General features: G+C 29.1%; 1 protein-coding gene across 3 annotated transcripts; it reads right to left on the bottom strand.

Annotated features, from left to right (window-relative positions):
• Positions 1 to 400: 400 nt before the first annotated feature.
• LOC126855301 (ankyrin repeat and death domain-containing protein 1A-like) lies at positions 401 to 22,747 on the bottom strand. 3 transcript variants are annotated; one of them, XM_050602826.1, is made up of 14 exons: positions 22,594 to 22,747; positions 11,933 to 12,147; positions 10,591 to 10,694; positions 10,345 to 10,443; positions 9,916 to 10,014; positions 9,065 to 9,271; positions 5,097 to 5,294; positions 4,650 to 4,748; positions 4,326 to 4,424; positions 3,976 to 4,074; positions 3,238 to 3,333; positions 2,628 to 2,862; positions 2,179 to 2,346; positions 401 to 1,977 (listed from the first exon to the last, which is right to left on the bottom strand). In XM_050602826.1, exons 2-14 carry the CDS (start codon positions 12,036 to 12,038, stop codon positions 1,892 to 1,894), a joined length of 1,695 nt encoding a protein of 564 aa, XP_050458783.1. In that variant the 5' UTR covers positions 12,039 to 12,147; positions 22,594 to 22,747; the 3' UTR covers positions 401 to 1,891. The 3 variants fall into 3 exon arrangements, with proteins under 3 accessions (XP_050458783.1, XP_050458784.1, XP_050458785.1); XM_050602827.1 differs by having other exon boundaries at positions 2,179 to 2,319; XM_050602828.1 differs by having other exon boundaries at positions 2,179 to 2,307.
• Between the last annotated feature and the right edge of the window lie 2,145 nt (positions 22,748 to 24,892).

The raw sequence follows: 24,892 nt of genomic DNA, 5'->3' as shown, positions 1-24,892 counted from the left end.
CGATCTTGATCCTTTTTCCTTTCAGCTCCAGTTTCCTGTTCGTAATTTTGGGAATGAGATATATTTGTTTATTATTATTATTTTTTTTTTTTTAAAGAAAAAGTTAAATTATTTAACTTTTAATAAACCAAGATTTCAAATCATAAAAGTTAAATTATTTAACTTATAATAAGTTTACTTATAATAATTTCACAGTTTCGAATGGTTTTAGACGATTATTGTAATAATTAATACACGATACACAGAATACAATGATTTATTACATCAAGATGAGATATGTACATTGCTGTAAAATCGTACTTTCAGAAAGTAGCTTCGGAAGTCCATGATTTTTTTATCAAGCGGTAAGTATTTTTCTAACTATATACTATATGTATTCTTCTTATCGCTTATTCTTATCGTTTTTTTTTTATCCATTATCGCTACTCTTTTGTTAATAATATGTTACAATTTTATTATTATAAAATCATAAATACACAAGTACAGAAAAAGTATTTTTGTACTTAATTATTTTCGATCTGATATTTTGTTTTTTACTGATATGACTTTTTAGCGTTCTAAAATTATAAAGTTAAATATAGTAAAAAGAGAAAAAAATTTATTTTATTCTCATTTAAAAATTTATTACTACGAAAGTTCGATTTTATTCAAAAAATTTTCTGATTTTTAATTCATTAAATATTGAGAATAAAGCTAGATATGTAATATTATTTCCCGTAGTTAATTAAATATAGATAATTTAAAAATTTCGGATATGTAGATTGTCTCTCTCAGAGAAATGTGCGTGTAATAGTCGCTCTATCGAGATTTTTTAAACATCTTTATCGAAATCTAACAATCTAATAATTTTTTATCACATCAAAAGCCCTGCAAAATTTACTCTCATACTTATTCTATGCGTTATTATATCTATGTCGAAGAGTTTCTACATTCGACATTGTTACTTTGATTTTACAATTGTATCGCTTTTTCGATGGCTTTTGTATACTAACTATAAATTTGTTTCTACAAGTTACGGAGGTATACTGCGTTTCTCTATAAGAGAAACGCAAGAATAAACGGAATTATAATAATCATCTAAATTAGCTTAGGACGGCTTGGTTCCATACGTATATAGTTGTTCAAATATCTCGCGACTTTTTAAATATTCTTTTTCGCATATATATATAATTTATACGCAGCGTGTTTCTAATATATTTTTTACTGTTATGTTTTTCACTGTCATATATGTACATATATGCATAAGTTTGAATATGAATGATATTTAACCCATTTATAGAATAATTCAGAAAAGTATAATACTTTGTAGAATGATCTATTCTAGTCAAGCTTTATCTTCGATTCTGCAAGATCGCGCAATCTACCTAGTTTAAAAATTTATGAAAAATTAATTTGTTGTATATGTGAAAATTTCTTTCTATATTTCTTTTTGGATTTTTTTCATATTTGTATGTGTAACATTTTATCGAAGCACCGACGGATTAATTTTATTCATTGTGATGATGCGTTTTTTGTTGGATGTATCTTAAGTTTTGGCTTAAAACCTTGGCATATAAACTTTATCAAGTTAAATGTATCATTATATATTTTAATACAAGGAAAACTCTGATTGTTTTGAACCTATGATGACAGCTATACTTTGCGTCAAAAATTAATAATTGTTATATTTCAAGTATTTACGAAACATTGTGCATCGTTAGTATAAAAGATATTATTAATTGTATGAAGAGTTTTCATTTGTCTCATAAATTATTATGTTTGCCAATTTCAAATTTTTTCTACCACTTATAATCTGGAAGATTTCCAACAACGCAACAGTTATATAAGTCATAGCATCCATTCGCATATATTTTCATATGCGTGCAGAATTACAAATTTGGCACTTGTAGATTCATGCGATGCAACATTTATGACATCGTTGTCCTTTCGATTTCGCTTTACTGTCATTTCCCTGTTCCATTTGTTTACGAATAGAATCTGAAATAAGTAAAAGAAAACAACTTCCTCTTTTTCAAAAAATTCCATTCCATCCAAAATTTTAGAAATATTGGTTTTTCTTATCTTTGCAAACTGTAATCCATTATTATTTTTATAATCGAGAAAAATTCATTTTACACATTTTAATATGGAAAATTTGTTGAAGTATATACAATAATAATAATAAAAAAAAAGGATTACCAGCAATTGCTTTCTTATCCACCGCTGACAAAGCGTCACAAAGCTCTTTTATTAATTGTACGTCAGGATTTAATCCGGAAGCCCAAATCATTAACATTCGAAATCCGTGCTCTTTGTAACTCGAAGAACCTAAAATTGGAGCTTTATCGTCCTTTTTACAAAGCTGCTCTAGATGCACAATAGAAGAATATCGATGTATCGCAAAAAAATCACATATATAAACCGAGATTAATGAGATATGATAATCGTTTTACGTATCATAACACAATGTTTGTTTATTATTTTTTTAATTAATATTTTGCGATTCTTACTTTTACTCAATGAATCGAAGAGACCTATAATTTTATATAATTTTTAAGACAAACATCGAGAAAATTAACTCGATGTTTATTTTAGAATGGAATAATGATCGCGACAAAGAAACTAAACGAAACATAATGCCGATTTACCTGTATATTGATGCTCGATAGCTCTGATCTGTTCAGGAGTGAAGGCCCAATGAAGAGCTAATTTTTTCCAATCGCCAGGTGCTAATTGTTTATAGGCCAATTTCCAGAGAATAGATCGAACTTGTTCGGAGAGACGTCCGTTGTTGCTGGAGATGCTGCCACCGCATGATCCTTCTCTCCATCGCCTCCGCGCTGGAGTTAATTCTCGAACCTCTTTGTCCGAATTTGAGATTTCCTAAGATTTGTAGTAAATTTCTATATTTTTCATTTTATTACAATTTAATATTTTTTATTTTATTATACACTAAAATCGTGTTTGAAATATATTCAACATGAATCAAATCTATTTTTTTGGAACAATATTTGCAATGTAAAATTTTTCGTATTAATCGCGGATTTAATGAGAAATGTCACTGGACAAAACTGGAATTTCCGCACATGAAAAATATTATTTAAATCATATATTTTACAATCACTTTCAAGATTTGTCGTGAAAGCAAAAGTTTTAATCGAGTTAGGATTAATCTCATATCAAATACAATATGTATCAAACGCAAAATAAAAGGAAAAAAATTTTGACGCTGAACGAAATTTTTGTCGGCGTACCTACCGGAGTCGGATAATCCAATCTCGCGGTTTTTATGATCATATCGACGATGGCTGTGAAACTGCCTCTCGCCGCAATATAAAGTGGTGTCCGACCGCTCTGCAAATGTCAAGATAAACTTTGCTTTAACTTTATAATCGAGCTTACGATGGCCATCAATCCGACATTCCTATCGTGTTAACTTTGGTGAGATTAAGATAAAGTATTCGATTCGGAGTTTTTTTTTTCTGCAAATAGTACGAATCAATTTCTCATGGCATATATTACATTGTTGACAAGATCGACTTCTGTCATATGAAGACGATAAATCTTTCGTCAAATAAATGAAGATTATAATTAAGATTATAATTAAGATTATAATTAAGTAAGATGTGTATATTATAAACGTATTACATTATTAGAACGACCATACATACACACACGTTCATTAGATAAAATTTTTATATTTTTATAAAAAAAAATTTCATCTTTTTTCTGATTTGGATTATATGTTAAGCAGGTTGAATAATTAATTTATAAGGAAGACTTAATTGTATAGCGATTGATTCGTGTTTAATTATAATTCGAGCATATTGTGAGCTTTGAATTTATATCGAAATGGCGGATTTGTTTAATAATAATGTCTATAAATGATTAATCAAGCGTTGATGAGATATGTTGGAACATAAACGGATGGAGTTAATTATATCATCGAAGAATAATATTTGATTCCATTTCCAAACAATTTTGGATATTATTTACCTGTTCTTTTTGCTCGATATTCGCGCCCGCTGCAAGAAGTAATTCACAAATATCCGTATGTCCCATCTCGGCTGCAATATGTATCGGTGATTGAAGTCTCTAAAACAAATCGATATAAAAAACGAAGAAGTTAATAATTCTATTATAAATTTTTTGATATCTCGAGTAGAAAAAACCTCGATAATATGAATATGTATTGTAAAAAAATTTAAGGGAATTTATTTGGTGAAAAATTGGCATGTGCGGTATTATTTAAAAATTTAAAACTTATACAGTTCTATTAATATTATTAAATATTTAATTATTAAAAGTACAGCTTTTTGGAAATATATAATCTACATTTCACATACCTGATTTAGACAATTGAGATCGACACCTTTGTTAATTAATATTTCTACCGTTTCTACTTCGTTGTTAAGACAGGCCAGATGCAGGGATGTGTTGCCGTTCTGCAATAGAAAAAAATAAACATATTGAATTTGTTGGACGTTTTTATTTTTTTCAGAGAACATCTTTTTGCATATCTTTTTTTTTTCAATATTTTGATTAATTTGATTCGTTGCATTATGCTTGAATGATTATCGAACATCGATGTATTTCTATGTACAAATAATTCGTCGAGAAAATATTGAGAGCTATCGTTATGCAGTAGTTGACACGGATTATAACTGTACCTTGCACTGCTTGTTAAGATCAGCTCCGTGCTGAATCATGGAATCGAGTATTCCTTTGCATCCTTGACTCGCGGCGACGTGAAGGGGAGTGAAACCCTCCTGAAAATATAAAAAAAATTGAGAGAGAAAAAGTCGACACAGATTAATCAGACATGATATAAACTCACTTATCATTATGATGAAATCTCGTTTCTATAAAATATTGATCTGTTCAATTTAATACAAAAAAAAAAAAAAAAAAATTTTCCTGACAATGAATAAAAAATTCAAATATTTTACGAAAGATATTTTTCTTACGTATAAATTTAATATCAAAGTTTAATATAATTATGATATCTTATTTCGTTACGTCTTATTTTATTTTACGTCTCACTCGTTCATCCCCAGTGAATTATATCTTTTTTCGTTTGTTAAATTGACGTAAAGTTGATCGATTATTCAATTTACCGCGTCGGTTAGCTCAGTATTTGCTCCAGCTTTTAATAATAATTGCGCTATCCCGGTGTGTCTCGTTCTGGTGGCTACATGAAGCGGGGTATTTCCATCGTTATCCTGGGCATCTACGTTCGCACCTAATCCTATAAGAGCTTCGACCGCTTCCAAGTGCTCCTCAGCGCAGGCATAATGCATCGGAGTTTGTCCTTTCTGAAAGTATATCCAAATTTATCGCGAGAGGTTCGAATCTTGAAAGCACGATACATTTTTATGTATTTATTATGAAAAAAATACATAATAAATTAAATCATATTTCAATATTTATACACGTAGATCACTTTCATGTTCTAGCAATGAGTATGTTATTTTTACAACTAAATGAAAGAATTTTTTCTAAAAAGAAAAAATTGCATACAATTTTAATTTAAATATTGTTTATAAAATTGTAGAAAGTAGAAAGCATAATATTTCTATGAAACATTTTTATGCTTTATATTAAATAAGAAAAAATATGTTATTATAGTTTTTCTTGCTACGGTGTTGAATATTTATTTAGCGAAAATGTGAAAGTCGGAAAATTAAAATAAATAATACTTTTTGGAAATATTACTCATACAAGGGAGAGTCTTATATTAATTATTATAATCTTATATTAATTATTATAGGGACATATATTTATATTGGGAACAAATGTGTCATTATATCTTTATTTATATCTTTTAATCGGATAAAACTGTGATTTTTTTAAATCACACATACATTACAACAGATAAAATACTTATTTAATTGATATTATAAAATCTTTAAAAAATTTTCATCATTAATTGTATTATTAGAAAATAATGATACGCGATGTTATCTTTATTTTAAAGTATATATCTATGTATACATTTAGGTGTCACACGATTATTCTAACAGACTGTGTACGATTTTTCTTAATCGCCATCAAGTGATATTTTTAGAGAAGATAGACAAAATTGATTGCTCATAAATGGTTATTCGATACCAAGCCATGTGGAATGTAAAGATGGCATGGACGTATCTCAATTAGAGATTAAAATTCCGCGCACGTCTATAAAGAAAATTGAGGGGGATGCACGAGAATAAATTGAATGAAAAAGCAAGAGCGGAAAGAGGTGTTGAGGGAATTAGAATTCGTTTACAAATGCTCTTCTGCAAAATGTGTGTGCTTAAGTTCGCGGTCGGCTGAATTTCACAATAGTGATTCCTTCCTTGGGGGATTTCGTTTGCCTTTTGATAGGAAGAGGAAGCATACACGTTACAGTCCCGACATCGGAGACACAAACACAGAGCGAGAAGTGGAGAGAGAAAGAGAGATCCACTTTCCAGGATCTAAATTGAGAGAGGGAAGATGCCATCTGACCTATCTACCCCCTTATCTACTACCTACTTACCTACTTATGAGCGTATATACGATTGCACATACGGAAATCCAAGCGGTTCCTCTTACCACTTTTAAACACACCGTAGATATTGTGTGTATGTGTGTGAGAGAGAGAGAGAGAGAGAGAGAGAGGTAGCGAGAAACAGAGAGACATGGTCGAGTGTTCCTATCGATAAATTATAAATTCCCGCTTTTGTGTCTTTGTCCCTCCTGCGCGATCGATACCGCACTGCTCCGTAGCCGTGGCATTTATTATTCTCGGACGATTGATGCATTTTCTCTGTTTCGCATTAGGGGGGATGTATAGTATGTTTGATACATGATAGATTCACGTGAAATGCGAAAGCTGCGGTTGAGGAAGGAGAGAGAGAAATTTAATATTGCTATAATATAATCCATATAATGGTGAAAAACAATCTGTTAAAGATTGTGATTTTGTTTATTTTTGTATTGAAGAAAGATATTTGTATAAATATAAAAAGAGATTGTCATTTCTATTAAGATGTAATCTGCTTTCCGATTATTTCTTATTAGATTTTGTTCTTATGTAATGTTCTTACGTTACGTAGTTACTTTTTTCCGTGATTGTAGCTTACATTTTGAATGAAATTTTCTCTTTTTTTTTTTACTCTCTTAAATGGCATCAGTTTATTATCATTTACAAGTAGTGGTTTTAGATAAGATTATAAATATAATATTGCAAACGATGAATTCTCATTTGAGAAGGATCAGATAGTAGTAATGGTTGATTTTGAATGAAATATTATTATCATAATCAATAAAAGACGAAGAAGCAATGCGTGTTTCGTTGAAGATCAATGAAATATTCACTGATCTTCGGTGAACTGCTATCAATGTTTGCAACATTTAAATTAAAAATATAATTAAATTAAATATTTAAAAATATTTTTTTAAGATACTCGCTCTGGAATATTTCAAGCTACCTCTCGATACAATAAATATATACACCCAATGTAATATAACAAATATGTAGATGATTTAAAAAAATATTTTTAAATATTTTTTTAAATCATCTACATATTTGTTATATTACTTTGTGATAAAGCAAAAAGCTTAGAATCAAGTACATTTCCCAGGAGTGAAATGTATCAGACGTTTGTAGAGATATTGGGTGTATATATTTATTGTATCGAGTGGCAGCTTGAAATGTTCCAGAGTGAGTATCTGCGTCGCACGTCAAAGCTGATCTCGGATTATGGACAGATGCTTATCGTCCTTACGTTGTATGTGAATAAAATATGCCAGAGAACCGCATCGGAGGTAGAGGAAAGAGAGAGATTTATGAGAGAAATTATATTGTCAAGTGATAACTGATTTTAGATAAGAAAATCTTTCTTTTCTTTAAGAAATCTACTTTCAAATATAATCTCTACCAGATACATTATATTATTGCTAAAATTCGAGGATGATGAATCTTTATTTGCACCTATGACGCAGCTAATTTTCTAATTTTCTAATTGAATGCTGCCTCATTATAATATGGAGTCTTTATTATTACATTAAAAGCATCAAATGCATTTTACATGAAATGCATTTTTCTACAAATTTACGGTTTTAAACATGGAATTTCAGATACATCGCAATATTATTCCAAAATATTGTTGCAAGCAATTATACAATCTGACTTCTGCTCGAAAAATGAGATGCATAAAATTATGCATAATTCGTGTATGCAAATATTTTCTGAGAGATAACTAATTAATAATTTATAAAAGTTAACCATGTACACATTTATACTCCAGTGTCTGAAAAAATTTCCCATTTGAAGTTTACGCGGAAGTGGTCGGCTTTTAATTATCAATGTTGTTATATGATGGAATTTCCGCTAATGGAATTTTCGCCAAGATACTAATGGATGGACGGATGGATGAATATTCCTCGAGGCATCGACTCAGAGAGAAATGCGGGAATCAGATTTTCAGATGTGGAATATATTACATTGCAACAGCAAGTTCGATAATCCGAGACCAAAGCACGCTTGTATTGCGAGAACATATTAGCGTATGTACATATTTTGGATGCGCGCGATGTATACACATATACATAATATGTTATCCAATGTCGAGACAAGATAAGCCCATTTGCTGTGCATTACTTGTTCATTGGTTTAATAACTTGTATAAAATATAACACGGATTACACGAAGAGCACTGGTTTTAGTGATTACGCGATTAAATTTAACTTAAACGATAAGAAAATAAAATAAACGCAGCACGCACAAAGTTATGAACATTTTAGACTATCACATTTTGTCGACAATATAGAGAATTATCGAAGTAGTTGTTGTGACTTCTCCATTTTTTTCTTTGTGGATGAAATACGTTCTTTCTATTTTCATATCTTTATGTAGCAATGAAATTTTTAAAAGCTTCTTGTCCCAAGTGCAGAAATTAAGATGATCGAGCTCTCTCATTTATAACATTCGAGAATGAAGTTAAAGTAATATTTAGAGATAGAAGACATACTCAATTTTTTTTTTTTTACAAATGTGTTAGCAATTTTATGTAATAACATTTGAAATAACGTATTGAAATGAAAGGATATTTCCTCTCACCTTATCCGTGGCATCGAGTATAATTCGTGGGATATTAGCGACTGCCGTTATCACTGCAGGATGTCCGGAAATGGCTGCATGGTGAAGTGCAGTTGCACCGGTAGAGTCGATAGCCTCACCATTTAACGATTCCACAGCTTCCGCGAGATATTCCACCACGCTTACATTACTGCCGCGTGCACCACACATTAAGAGGGTGTGTTGTTTCTAAGCAGAAAGAGATCTTTTATTTATGCTCCCGCATCCCGAAGGGATGGTCTCGCGAAACAATGCTCGCGGCTTTTACATCACAAGATCGCGCGTAATATTTCTCTCGCGTAATTTTAATTAGTAAAAGGACTCTACTACGTCGCTTGTCCCGCGAGAAAAGTTCTTCTATAATTCACATGTCTTACTTTCTTATTTCGTTAACCATTCGATAACGCCCAAGTATCGGAGGAAAAGTGCGCGCTATTATTTAGGACCGATATTAATATCAATATTGACACATTATTGATGATTCAATTTCGTCGCGGTTTCCCGGACGACGTATTTACTTTTTTTTTTTTGCAATCTCCGCGAGAGATTTCAGTTTCAATATTTTCTTTCTACCGTATCCGTGATCAATAAACTTCAATTAAACGCAGAATTTAATCTCGCGCAACATGTTCCGCAAATTTTCGTTGTAACAAACTTTTGCGTTCTTTCTTGAATGAAGTTTTCTTCACGCGATAGTTTTGCATTACATACACGCAAGTTTCGTGTATTAATAGATTTCGCGATATCTGCAAACGGCGTTTTCTCAAGGAATAAAAATTTACTGTGACATATATTTAATGAAAAACTTATTTAAAAGGATAATTGATATATACCTTGTTAACCGCGAATACGTTTGCTCCAGCATTGATCAACATCTTCACCGCGTCTCGATGTCCGTGCTGAGCAGCCATATGTAAAGGGCGCATTCCATACTTGAAAGAGAAATGAACAGCTCGGAAATTAATGTTCGATGAGGAATTTCATCAAGTCGGCAGTTGTCTAGATTAAATTCCGAAAGAAGTGTCACTTCAAAAACATGTAAATGAAGTATTCATTTGTCAAATACTATTTTTATACATTAACTTTTTACTTATTATGAGTCGAAATTATGATAAATATTTAGAAAGAGAGGGTCCATTTGTAGTTAAAATCAGAAATTTTCTATTTTTTTTTGATTACGAAAAAATATTATGTTTTTTTTTCTTCTTAACTTAGTTTGCAATTATTTAACGAGTAGTTCTAATTTAAGAAGTGTGTCATACCTTGTCTCTCGCTTCGATATCGCATTTGGCTTGTATCAACATTTCGATAATTTCCGTATTTCCTCTAGAGGCTGCCCAATGAATCGGAGCGCGACCATACTAAAAAAAAGGATAATTTTGATGATAAATATTTAAAAAGGATTTATTATAATCTCTTTAATTAATTTTTTGCATAAAATAAAGTACACATCAAATAAAATGAAAAGAATAACATCATTTATTTTTGAAACATTTCTAGTAACTTACATTATTTCTGGAATCTACGTCAACAGTTTCCTTAAGTACTTTACGAACGGTGTCCGCTTCGTTTTTTATCACAGCCTCATGTAGAAGAAGATCATTCTTAAGGACTGATGAAAAGAAGATATAAATAATTCGTATTTAATAATAAAATGTACCCAAGACTATATTTTTTAAACAACTGCGTATAAAATTGTTTATTTTACGAAGTTATTCTTTTAAATTACTCTTTTAACTAAAAATGTGTGTTATAAAATATTTTTATTTTCAACTTTTTTATTAAAATGTAACAGATCACTTTTCTATCTTAGCATGCATATATATGGATTAAGTTTTAAATTTCTCTATACTTTTAAAATAAACAATATTATATCAGTTTTTTTTTTTAGTGTAACGTGTGCGTATATAGATTAACTTCTGGATTATTTTGTTTTTGCGAAAATGTTGAAATAGAACTTCAAACGAAAAGCGCAAAAAAGTATGGATTTAATTAATTCGTTGCAGACTTTTCATTTTAACTTCTGACAGTCCCATCGTAGCGCACACGTGCTGTCGTTATCACAGCATACCGTTTTTTTTTTTTTATAATTTCAAGTTGCACAGGTATCGATCGTAGAGAATCAAGGTGGAAAGAGGAAAGAAATGTGAATTTGGAACAAAACATATGAAAACATAACATGTTAATTAATCGATTTCACAAGCGTTCTATATAAATTCAATATTTTTTCAAAATTTTGTAGAAAAACAGATAAACATGTGTTTACATATACATGTAAAACATTTTAATTACAGAAATACGCATAATTATTTATTTCTCTTGCTTCTTTTATAAAGATATCAAGCATAAAAAATATACGGTTATCATATACACATGTTCGCGTGGCAGTTGTTTTTAAGAAATTATTTTTTTTTTGTCTATGTAAAATATAAAAGAAAGTAATTAAAATTTTGTATAATATTACTGCTATTGTTTTTGTAATAATGTTTTACTTTATTGAGAGAGACATTTAGATAGTGTATAATAAATTATCTCAGAAATTATTATTAGTAAAAGAAAATTTGTTTTTTTTTTATTTAAAGAAAAGAGAGAACAGTTGACAATTGCGATAAATATTGATATTAATTAAAAAGAAAAAATCCAGGCAATTCAGTCTGTGTGTGATTTTTGTGAGGAATTTTACTGTGATATAAATCTTAGAATGCGCACGTTCCACTATTCTTTCTCTTTTCTGTCTCTCTCTCTACATTTCTCATATATTCACGTTTCATTTAGGATTGCCGAGACAGCTTTAAATCTTTGCATGCTTCGTAGCACATTTTGTATGGAGCGGACTCGTACTTTACTCACTTCTAGCAGTCTTTTGGTTCAGTACTTCGTCTTCGATCGCCTCGTTGAGATTCAACGGTGGTGGCGCCTTAGCCTTCGTTATATTCAACTCTTCCTTGTCCACCATCTTTCACTGTCGTTGTTCCGAGGCTAGCATTGTCATTGCCGTCGCGGTTTCCCGTCCTTGTGCGATGCTAACGCATCTCAAGTTGCAGGCCGACTACTAATTATGCGACCTAGAAAGCCAAAAATCGAAATGCTTAATTACAGAAGTTGTAGGTGAAAATACGAGTCCGAAAGAGATTTGATTGGACGCAATTAGCAGCGCGCTTGATAACGAAAGAAATTAATCAATAGCTATATATATATATATATATATATATACTTGAATTATATAAATTTAGAATAACATTTGAGAATTGAGAAAGAAAAATAATATTTTATATAGAGAAAGATATTTTTAATTAGGATTTAATTTATACATAAAACAAAAAAGAAATAAAAATTTAATAGTTTTTGCTTTTCTTGAGTTATAAATAAGTTACAATATGAAGACAATTTATTTATTAATATTGCAAGTGTTAATTTGTTTTGCCTAACTATTATCAAAAACATTCTGAGTATTCGTTATAAAATTTGAAGCATCGTTGAGAAGCGGTCTATTAAAACTTGCATATATCTTTCGTAATTACAGCTATACTTATAATCGGCAAAATACCTCAATAAAATACAGATGACATTAATCATGAGTATTTTTCTCGCTCCATATTTCAATTTATCTCATTTAAAATTATCCGCCTTTATTGTGGCGAAATCTGCTACTATTGCTCTGCTATAATTTGCGAGGCATGCGGTTACGATATGATTGGAATGAATAATATATTTCGCAGTTTCATCTATATTAGCAGAATATAACATTTAATTTGATTTAATTAATTGGATGTAATTAATTCATGTGCGGACTTTGCATTTTTGAAAGAAATATCAGAAATATCTCATGGTATCAAAGATTTAATACGTTTATATAAATTTTTAATTTATTACTTTAATTACTTTAATTTAATACTTTAAATAAGTCTGCGTCGCGATTATAATATTTTGAATGTTCCAAGTTACATCCATATACATTTTACGTTACAGATTTGAATAATATAATTTGCTATATGATCATTGATTGATGTAATATTGAAATTATTGCGAGAACATATAGAAGAATGTATATCCACAAATATTCATCAGCAGCCACATTATTTCATCATCTCGGATTATCTTTTTTTTAAATTTCGACATATTTCCATTATTTAGTTCGCATTTTATAATGAATTACAAATGACCTATGTAATATGTATATTATCGCAGTTATTGTATATTTAATATCCATTACAAATTTTTCCAGAGTTTATTATACATCACATTCATTTTATTTTGTACAAACACACATAGATTTCGCAGTTATAGATAAGTCTAAATTTCCCACATTACTCAGCCGCACTGCCAGAAAAATGTAAGAACTGTAAGAAAAATCTTTGATCAATCTCTTTCTCTTGCAAAACATTTCTGGTTTGCTTAACTTCTATTTTTCAGCTTATTCTTTTGACATTTCCAACCGTGCTCCATTTTCATGCGTAACGGACGTTTAAATTAGCTTTACCAAAGCGCTTGTTTCATTAGTTCTGCACATATCAAATGTTCACGTGTGCTTTTAAGTTGATATCACAGATAGCCATTTCACTCGAAACAACTAAATTACTCAATAATGAGCGAGCCAGTGAAAATACATGAATTAGATATTACGAGCAGATAGATATATTTAATTTATAAATTTTTCTGGTATTATATATATAATTGGAATCGCGAACCTCTCATTGGAAACAGGATTAGATATATTTAACACAAAACGATATTGCTTGCTCGAATAATTTCTGATTTCTATTATATTTGCACTCGCGGCAATATCTCATAGATCTAACGATATAGCTAATTGAGAGGCTGACTTTGTGGAATCGCGGCAACTCCAATAATTACGCTTAAACGAGAATGGAAATTATATCAAATGTCTTGATATTTAGCATAAAGACTGCAGGCTGTTAATAAGGAGTTACCTCTGTTTATAATCATCCTTAGCTGTGTAATCGATATTCGTTCTTTAAGCTTTATCTTGGAAGCGAATGTGGCAATACATAATATATAACGGCCTAAAGGGGGATATGATCGTGTACAGAATACAAATTTTGTCGACGGATATCGAACGAAAATATTCTTTATCACGAAGAGCGTAATGTAATGCAATATGTATTTAATTCTAATTCAACGAACAATACTTTTGCATTCGTCGGGAAATGCGGGAAAAGCACAAAGTCGACTGGTTAGTTTCTGAGTTGGAAAATGCCTTTTATTATACTTCTGTCGCTTGGGAAAATGTGCTTTCATCTATGATACATTTATTCGTATTGTAAGTTACGACTGCCATCCGTTTAATGATTGATTGTGCCTAACTTTCGCAGTCAAGGGATTGTCGGAATTTCGCTCTCCCTCTCTCGCTGAAGTCATGCAAATATAATCCGGCACTGTTGAAACTTCCGCGAGTTTATTTGTATTTGTTTAATTCTGTATGAGATCTCGGATCTTGTCGTTCCTTATCTCGTCACATAACAACTTGCTATATTTTAACAGTTATTTTTACTATGTACAATTTACATTTGAAACATCAAGAGTATCATAAATATTAATAACGCCAAAAATTTCTTCAGCTCTGTGTTTATATACTTCGAAATACGTATAATTGTTTAATAATTATTATATAATATTATTACATATAGGCTACACTGTTTGAACATTATTTAGCGTTATATCAGAGTGTTACAAAAATAATCTCATGATAAGATAAAGCAAATTTTATATATATATTTGTTACATTGTTGATGATTTGTTATATTGTTAATGTATTATAATTATCAACTTGGTTTTTTTCCGTTTTTTTAGTTTTTGATTTTTATCGTTTATTTTGTTGTTTCAAAAAAAATATAGTTCCATTGGATAGATTGCGTGGTATTGTACACATGGCTTTACCATCAGAATAGCTTTTCAGCGAGGTATGTCGTTTCGTTAATAATGTAATATCAGAGATGTTTCCGTTTCCTGATCATCCGCTCCATAACCGTGCATTTATCCGCTTTGAAAGTAAATGTGTTATTCGCGTGCAATGTGTAGTTTTATGTAAAATTAGATAAAGCAATGTAAATTACTGTCATCGAAACTTCTCGGACAATTTATAATGCATTTTTATTCGAATTATCAGATTAAAAGTAGCATTTAATTGTAAATGTAATACTCTTTTTATCATTAATTAGAAAGTAAAAATTTTAAATTATAAACTTCGATAGGTTTATGTTAATACGTGACTCTCTAAGCATCAATAATAATTAAAGAATGTAAGGAAAAATATTAAATATTAAAATTTGTTCTATACTAGGAGTTTCTTGATTCACAGACAAGAAAAATAAAAATTCTAAATCAAAAAATTAATAATTCTAGATTAAAATATTAAAATTTTCTTTACCTAAGGGTTACTTAATTTATGGACAAGAAAAATTATTTAATAGTTAAAAATATCTACAGTTAATTATGTCTTATGAACAACATTTCTTTGAGATATGAAGCAAAGGGAATGCTTTATTATCTGTATTAATAATTTACTGGCGGAATAAAAGCACAATTATTAAATTCACAAAAGAGAGCGAGCCAGCTTTGAGTAAATATTCATCAATCTTTATCATCACGAGGCATCATCTTGTAAAATATTATCTTCTGCTACCATTTTTCATATTTTGTCATCACGCGAGTGTAAGTTGACATTTTTCTCTGAAAAATCAAACCGGATAGCAACGATGCTTGGGTTTAAGAAGAATTTCATACTTTTTCTTGTTCTTCTAGAATATGTTTTATAAAACTTTTCATGACGTTTTTATCCCATTAGATCTTCATCCTATGTCATATCTTATCTAAAATCTTATTGTATTTTTCTATTTTGCTTTATAAAGATCATATTGTGTTAGTAAAATATCTTTATGTAGCGCGGATATAATGAGACGTAGTCGCTTGAGAATTTTTCCGGAGAAAAAAGCAGGGCTAAATTTTACGAGATTATACCGACTTTCTTATCGGCTTACCTTTTCTACAAAGTCGCGTCATTTTTGCAAGTATTTTTATTATGTGTTCATTTTTTACATGTTTATTGATATTAAATAATGATCTTGATACGAGAATTTCTAATATTTGTTACAGAGACTGTCCAATCGAGTGTGACAAATTATATATTACAACACTATAAGCAAGCGCCACTCGTACATCTTTTATTTTGTCTGTGTGCGTATATGTGTATAAAATTATTTACAAATTATCTCTAGGTCTTGTTTTTTTTTTTTTTTCAAAAATATTTATTAAATTAAAATTACACACTTATTTAATATTTGAATCGAATAAAATGCGTTGCTCAGCCATGTTATTTTAGATATCAACGCATATTATACAGAATTTTAGATGTAAATAGATTGCAGCATTTTGATATTTATAAAATTTATTTTAGATATAGAGTCATATTTACGAATCTCATAAATTATATGACTGTGTAAAATTTCACTACTTTTCTAAATATTACTTGAAGAAAACTAAAATATATTTTTTATAATAAAATCATTCTATCTCAATATCGACAATTGCGCTAAATAATAAGATATAAGTTATAAAATATAAGTTTTTTAAATAAATCAGTATTCATATGCAATAACTTTATACTATATAGATTTAGTCCCGAGAAATAGCGCGGCTATCAAAATGCCTTTAATAGGTAAGCAGTGGCAGATGCACAATTGGATTTTGAGGAATGTTTGCAGGTGTGCCATTGTTCACCCAGTACAATCCATTGTCAATACATGCGGTAAGATTTTGGGTGCTTTGCAATGCAATAGTGCATTGATCTCTTGAATGCGAATCAGAATACGAATGTCACGGCCAGATATAATGGTCGCATGCCAAAATTGAAGATGAAATACGAGCGAAAAGCTGTCCTTAATTAATCCGAGAAATTACGTACAAAATATGTGTATCTTTCAATTAATCTTTTTGTAATGCACATAAAAATATTTTTATGTCCATTATATCATCATTAATGAAAAAAAATACAAATTTTGAAAGGTATTTATAAAAATCAAAATGTGTAATAAATCATTAAGTATCCGATAGAATCTAAATTCGATATAATTTAAAAGTGAATGCGAGCGAAATATTATCAAGTATGATGTAAGAGAAACAATTGTGTTCCAATTTACAACAACATAAATTTTATTCTTGAAACATTTGATTAACGTGCGATAAACATTGAAATGATACTTGATTCGATATTGATAGAAGAGTGCTCTGATACGATATTCGAATCTCTCTCGTATTGATTGATGCACTTAACCGAAGATGCAGCTTTGATAGAATACACGTGGATAATGCTTTGTACGAGTCGATGAATATAATCTGCTCGAATAAAGCGCATATTACACTTTATTAATAGGCTAATTGCAAAATCATACATGTAGTTGTTGCATGTTTTTGGAATTATGGAATAATGAAATGAAACGTTGACGGGATTTCAAACATAAAGGATATCGGTAGATATAGTAAAATTAAAATAAAATATAAAATTATATTTTCTTTCTGTACAGAATGAAAGAAATTGAAATTGCTTTTGTCTATAAATATATATATATATATATATATATATATATATATATATATATATATATATATATATAGGTGTATATGAATGTTTTTTAATATACAATTTTTCAATTTAGCTTTATACAATCATATGAGCTTTTATTGTAAAACAAAAATTATTATATTGGTATATATATCGTGCGCAATGGTGTATATTTTTGTACTAGGTATATAAATTTATTTCAACATTGGTCTTCTTAAAATGTCACTTTTTGAATTTCCAATTTTGACAGAAAATAATAACTCTATTTTTCATCATCAGCCGCGAGATGATTCATCCTCTTGTAAATTTAACCAGTAATACACGCACACGCATATTAAAATATGTTGGCAAAGTCGATTCTTTTATTTATACAGATATGAACTTCATATTTCCCCATGTTATTAATTTCACATACGATTTCATTTATATAACGAGAACGGTAAAAGTTCAAATGTTGAATCAAAGCCTTTGCAGTTATGATTAAAAAATAGAGCTAAAAATTATCGCAAAAACGTATTGTCTAATATTTGTCAACGTGATATTGTATTGATTGCAATAACGTAAATTTTATATGCAATGAAAAAAAATATATCTCGAAAGAGAATGTTTGTTTTACTGTTATGAAATTATATTGACGTCTAACCACGTTTATTCCATCACTCAACCAGCGGCTGATTGATGTAAAATCGTGCTTTAAATGTTCATATCTCTGAGAGCGTGGTTACTCGCGTATTTACTCTTTCCCAAGTCTGGCCAAAGAGAAACGTGCTCGGCTAGCGAAAGAAAAATAGGATACGCATACAGCTGAGAGGAAAAAGTGTTCAGAACTTCATTAAAATGGTGTCACGATATAGTACAGCAATTGCACTCACGCTAAAAATACGCGCGATATAATCAGCTGATACGCTGATAGTGATTACTTTGTATTTCCCGTACAAGCCCAAGGGATCTTCGCCAAGTTTATTGCAGATAAAATAATGATATTAACATGTAATTGCTTGCGCATACACCGACATAAATGATATTAAATGATATAATTTAATTTTTAAATCATACTGAGATTCGATAATAAATTATAATTAGAAATTTACACAGCAGGTATTCATCTATTCGTCTTTAAAAGTTGTAAATTAGTAAATTAATAAAATTACTTTTATATATATTTAATTATATGTTTTAACTGTATGTATTTAATATATAAGCGTGTTTATATACATATATTAATAAAAAATAAACTTTAATCAAGTGTCGAATAATAAGGATTAAAAAATGTGTTGCGTGCGACATGATCTTGGCATATTACAGTTATCATAAAAAATGCTGAATTATGATTGTATCGGGGAATGTCGCGTGAGATCGTAGCAGGGAAGATATAATAATAACAATTTTGCGTGCGTGTAGAAAAGATTTTAATGGAAGGGAAGTAAGTGGCTTTTTTCCAACTCAGAAAGTGACCCGATTAGTGAACGAACTCTCAAGTCACTTTGTCACTTGCCGTCACTTTGTGCGAAAGGCGATCAGTTTGAGTAAATAATCCATTTCCAAGCTTCTGTAATTGTAATTACGACGCTTAAGCCGTCTGTCTTATGGTGGCAGTATAGTTTCCCGAATAGGAATTTGTTCTCAATAATTCAAACTTTCTGTCGAACAGAACTTTCCTCATATCTAGCTAGCTTCTGAATATTGCCACAAACATATATCAAGTCTCTAGAACTTCCAGAGCGAAGCATCGATTACTATTTTCTATAAAGCGAGGAGTTACACGAGCGAATTATGCCCCTTCCTTAGATTGAACTTTAACTGAAACTTGTGCTAATTTTGGTTGGGTAAATATCAAATTACGAGATTATTTAGAAATTAAAATAAAATTTGAACGTAAATTTAGAGTTTTTTAGAAACAATTAATACTAATTTTTTAAAAACGAAAACATACCTATAAATTTAGAAAAAGTTACTTAAATATATTTAAACATTAGAAACATTATTAGAAGCATAGAAATAGATTATATTTTTTAAAAAGTATTGTAATTATTCAATGTTGTAAAAGATAATGTATTTTCCATTCAATTTGTACTATAAAATATTTTTCATATTTTTGAAGGATTCTGTAGAATGAAAAAATAATGCAAGAGAGCAGTATTAAAAAATTTTAAATATTCTGCCAAACATGTCACTGTAGAATAAAAAAATAAAAAAAGATAGGAAAAAGAGAAAAATATTTAAATATTTTATATTTACGACGCACTAGAAAGTTTTCAGTATATTTTTCAAAAATGCCGAAATATCACTCTCGATAGAGATACAAAAAGCGCTGAAAACAATCCATGCAACGTTTCCATTTATCCTTCATGTGTGTATCGTTATAAAAATATACATGTTTCATACTTGTTAAGAAAACTTTTTCAAATTTCATATACTTATTGAGCGATATAATATTGAGCAAAATAATTTGGAAAAATGATTCTCTCTCTAATCATAACGAAAATTTAAATTTACATGGATTTGTTAATGACAGTAGAATTGCTTATTATGTTAGTTGTCAAATCACTTTGCGTTTGTATCTCTGTCAGTTTCATTCTTCGTTGAGTTCTCGTGCGTCGATTATTGATGTAGAATAACGGGGAAAATACAAGCGTTGCTCAACTTTGCAATCGGATCATTCATGTATTACGTACATGTACACATACGAGCTAGGAAGCGGCAGCCAGGAATATGTGTACACGCAGCTCCCTTTTAAATTATTTTAACGCTAACGCCACATATTATCTTCGCTTGTTAGCTTCACGCACATGTATTCGCCTAACTCTGAATTTTGCGCAAAATATTACTTGGCTATGTCGTCAAGTAAGTTTTGGTCGCTAACTCAATTTCCCCTGTAATTAGGTATCGTGATATATTCTGATAAAACCTGTATCGACCGGGAAAAATCTGACCTCAAGTCAGAGTATACTTTACTAGATAATTTGAAAATGTGGGTCTTTCTACTAGATAATTTGAAAATGTGGGTTTTTCTATTACAACAAAAAATCAATAAAATTATATGTTTTTCTGTGAAAACAAATTTTTTTTTTTATAAGTTTTGTATTATTTCTAATTTAATTCTTTTTAATTTTTAAAATTAATTAAATATAATATCTCGATAATACGAGAACACAATTTATTGACTTGCTTCTTTGTAATAGTTTTTTTTGTTATTATGCTAATCTTCAACATGTCTATAGTTATAAAAGAAAATATTCAACTTTTAATCTTTTTATTAAGAAACATTTATTTTTCTTTGCAAAAGATATTTTACTGCAAATAATCAATATCCTCCTAAGTCGGCTGTAATAATATATAAAATATACAATATTACTTTAGACGGCATGAATTGAAAAGTAAAATAAAAACATTTAAAAATTTTAACAATTGATTTTTTTCATATTTTAATTATTTAAACTAAAAAATTGAAATTCGAATTGGTAATCCACGATAATGATCTTTGTATAAGATTTAAATGTTATATATGCAGTTTTATCTTTATATTTTTATGATTTATGGAATAATTTTTGTTTTTACATTATTTAATATGACAGAGTGTACGCTTAATCTCTCTCTTGTGACAGAACGTTAGTTTTAACTTAAGTATTATCATGCTAGGATTAATTCTCGGGAGTCATGGTTTGCGCTTTTATCAAATATTCTGACTTTATAAATACGTTTCCGTGTTAGAGCATTCTAACAATAGCTGCTGCTTCCCCAAAACTAGCAGATATTTTATGAATCTCTTAAGAGATTGTAAAATTTTAAAGTTTGTGATTCTTTTTTTACTATCTGTTATATATACTGTATTTTATAATAATACAATGAGATAATGTGCACTACCATATACACAGAATATTTTTTTTAATTAGTGTCTAAATATTGGTAAATATATTCATTGATTGATTTAAAATAGATCTTCTTTCATCGGAGATGACCACATTAAATGATTTGATAGTCTTTAATTATAATGGTATTAAAATAAAATTGATTGGCATTTAATTCTCGGAAAATATGTCATTTTTAACCGAGATACGTGTATTAATACAGCGATATTAAAAAAAATAGAAGATCAGATAAGTTTTTAAGAATAATATGAGATTTTATGAGAATAATAGAAGATAAAAAAATATAATCTTATGATTTATATTTTATAAAAAATTTTATTTTATAATTATATTTTGGGGAATATTTAAATTTAGACAAGAGAAAGTATAATTTATTATCTGGGAATCTTACGACTCGTGTAGAAATTGTTTCTACATTAAAATTCGTCATTTATTACAAATATTTAGAATTTTTCAGAATTTGTTTATAATGTGACGGCAATGAGTACGAGTATGAAGCGCTTCAAAATAGATTTTAATTATTTCGTAAAGTCAGATGAAATGTCGACTGTTATAGAATCTGTTAAATTGAGCGGGGTTGTTTCCTCTGACAGTTAATTAGTTTGGCTTGAACATAAATGTCACACGAGAATGTGTGAGAAATGGACGCGGTGTGTCTAACAAGTGTCACATGACGTCTTTAATAATCTTCATTCTATCTCCTTATGTTTTGATTAAATGATGATTATATTTATAAAATATGTAAACAAATTTTCCTGTCACATTTTCTCGCATTTATATAGTGCATAAAATATGTATTCGAGAATATTTCTTTTTCTTCAATTATCATAATATTTGGCATCAAATTATATTTGTAATACAAAAAAAAAAATACAATTTTTGGATTTACTTAGCTTCACACTCACATTTAGAGTTCACTATGAACTAAATTTTCATGATATTCCTACATTTTAGCACAAACGCCCATTTATCAATTAATTAGTTAAATTTAGTTCTGTCATCTATCCCTTAAACGTGCATTTTTAATTTAAATTTTGTACAAATATTTTCTATGTTTCACTTACGTGTTGTTTCTTTCTCAAAACTATTCTGGTGACGGAGAATCACTGTTTTAGTTCTTTGATTTTTCACTGATATAGTAGAATTGAAAAATCAAGTGTGAAACGAATGCTGCGTCACGATAAAAGCAACAAAAAACTCGACCGAGATTCATGCTACGAGAAGCAGCATGCTACTGGCCGAATCATCCCTCGTTTCGCCCGCAAGACAACCCCCATTATTAGGTCGACGGTAGCGCAGCCACATGGAGGGTTGAATTACTATTTACAAGCATTCTAGTTGGCATGTATTCGGATTTGGAAACTGCTTCAAATCACCTTGAGATTGTAACATTTTTTTTTTTTGTTATCCGTTTCGACCGTAATACTAAATGTCATATATAAGTGCAGTTTAAATTAGCAATTAATTGCACAAATTTAAAAACTCTTGCAATTAAAATAATGATGATATTATAATTGCATTCGTAATTTCTTTGCAATTTTGTAATATTTTAATTTTTCTTAAAATATTTTTTTTCACATTTTTATAATTATTATATTTAAAATTCTTATTATTTAAATATTGACTTTATATACGCATGTACTTATAATAAAATGTTGATTATTGTGATTTTCATACGGTATTTTTCTTTTAATTTTATGGAAATAATAAAGAAATATTCTGTTATAATATATGGAGAAATATAAAGAGAAAATAAAACAATGTCGATGTGTCCATTCGTATTTTTTTGGTATATTGATCTTTTATATCTGCACGATTTACGATGCATATGACTACCACTATTAAATCGTCACTAGAATAGAACATCTTCCGATAACTGCACAACGATTTTACAAAATACATTGAAAACTCGGCAACGAAATAAAAAAAGGGTCAAGAAAATTTTTTAATATTAAATGTATTTTATGCTTACAATATGTGTAGATGATGACAATTTAGACAGTTTAGAACTCAAAAATAATTCCATTGACATATTTTTAAAGAAAAATTACTAAGAAGAAACATATTTATAAAATATATATTTACTAATATTAATTTAATTTAAAAATCAATTCTTACTATATATATATATATATATATATATATATATATATATATATATATATATATATATATCACATTTAAGTAATGTTGGAAAGGTTAATAGGAATTTTTGGGCACTGGTGCACGTGCCATAAAGTATGTTCACCTTTGGCCCTAACGGATCTGAGTTAAGGTTAAAACTAATATATATTGCAGGAATCGAATTCTTATAAAGAGTGAAAGATATACTAGGAGAGGTGTACTATAAATATAGCACGTGATCCAATGTCCAAAAGCGTGTATTGACCTTAACATCTTCTTGGATTTATTCTAAAATAACAAGCCGCGAAAAAATTATTTTTTATAAATGTACATATTTATCGTACATTACCATATGTGAAATTACTAGCATCATTTTTTTTATTTATATACATATTGGTGATTTTTTAGACTGAAATTAATTTCATCAATGATACAGCTTTCAAAATCTTGACGTTAACCATTTTCAATTTTACAAAAGATGCTTCTTTAAAATATTACTACGCTACTTCAATGTTATTAATGCAGAATTTTCCTCATTCTCTGAAAACTGTTTTGGCGCAATTTCTCATTGTCGAATTAATTTATTATAAAATTAAATTTTCCAAGCGCTGAGAATTCTGTATCAAAGCAAATAATTTTAAAGCTTAAAAAGATGCGAATGATTATTATGGAGCAAGGACGAGAAAAACATACTGATGTACACTGATTACGATAAATAATGCTTTGCAATATTTTGCTCTTTCTCGTGCAGTTATATATCACTGCAAAATATGCCCGTGAGCCTGTGTAAGTTCAATTCCTGCAGGCTGGCATAGCGAATGATTTATAACTGAAGCGTGCAAGTACACAATGGCAGCACTTGCAATAGAGAAAGCTATTCCTATATTAAATAAAACCAGATTGGCTTCACAAATTTTTATAGAAATAAATCATATATATTAAAAAATAGATCTTAATTAATAGAATTTAGTAATGTCATTTAGTATATTTTTAATATATTATCTTTAAATTACATTTCAAATTACAGATACACATGTTGGATATTACAAAAAAATTTAATCTACAAAAATATATATAGATAGAAAGATTTTTCATAGTTTTGTCTTATGTTATAAATTTATATTTGTTTTATATGTTTTTATTTATATTTATCTATATTTATTCTCAATATATACATGCGCATGCGTAACATTATAATTTCTAATATTTTTAATTTATAATACTTTCACATTTTAAATT

Source organism: Cataglyphis hispanica, chromosome 15, assembly GCF_021464435.1.
Source record: "Cataglyphis hispanica isolate Lineage 1 chromosome 15, ULB_Chis1_1.0, whole genome shotgun sequence".
Taxonomy (NCBI): domain Eukaryota; kingdom Metazoa; phylum Arthropoda; class Insecta; order Hymenoptera; family Formicidae; genus Cataglyphis; species Cataglyphis hispanica.
This window is presented reverse-complemented; position numbering and strand designations above follow the sequence as displayed.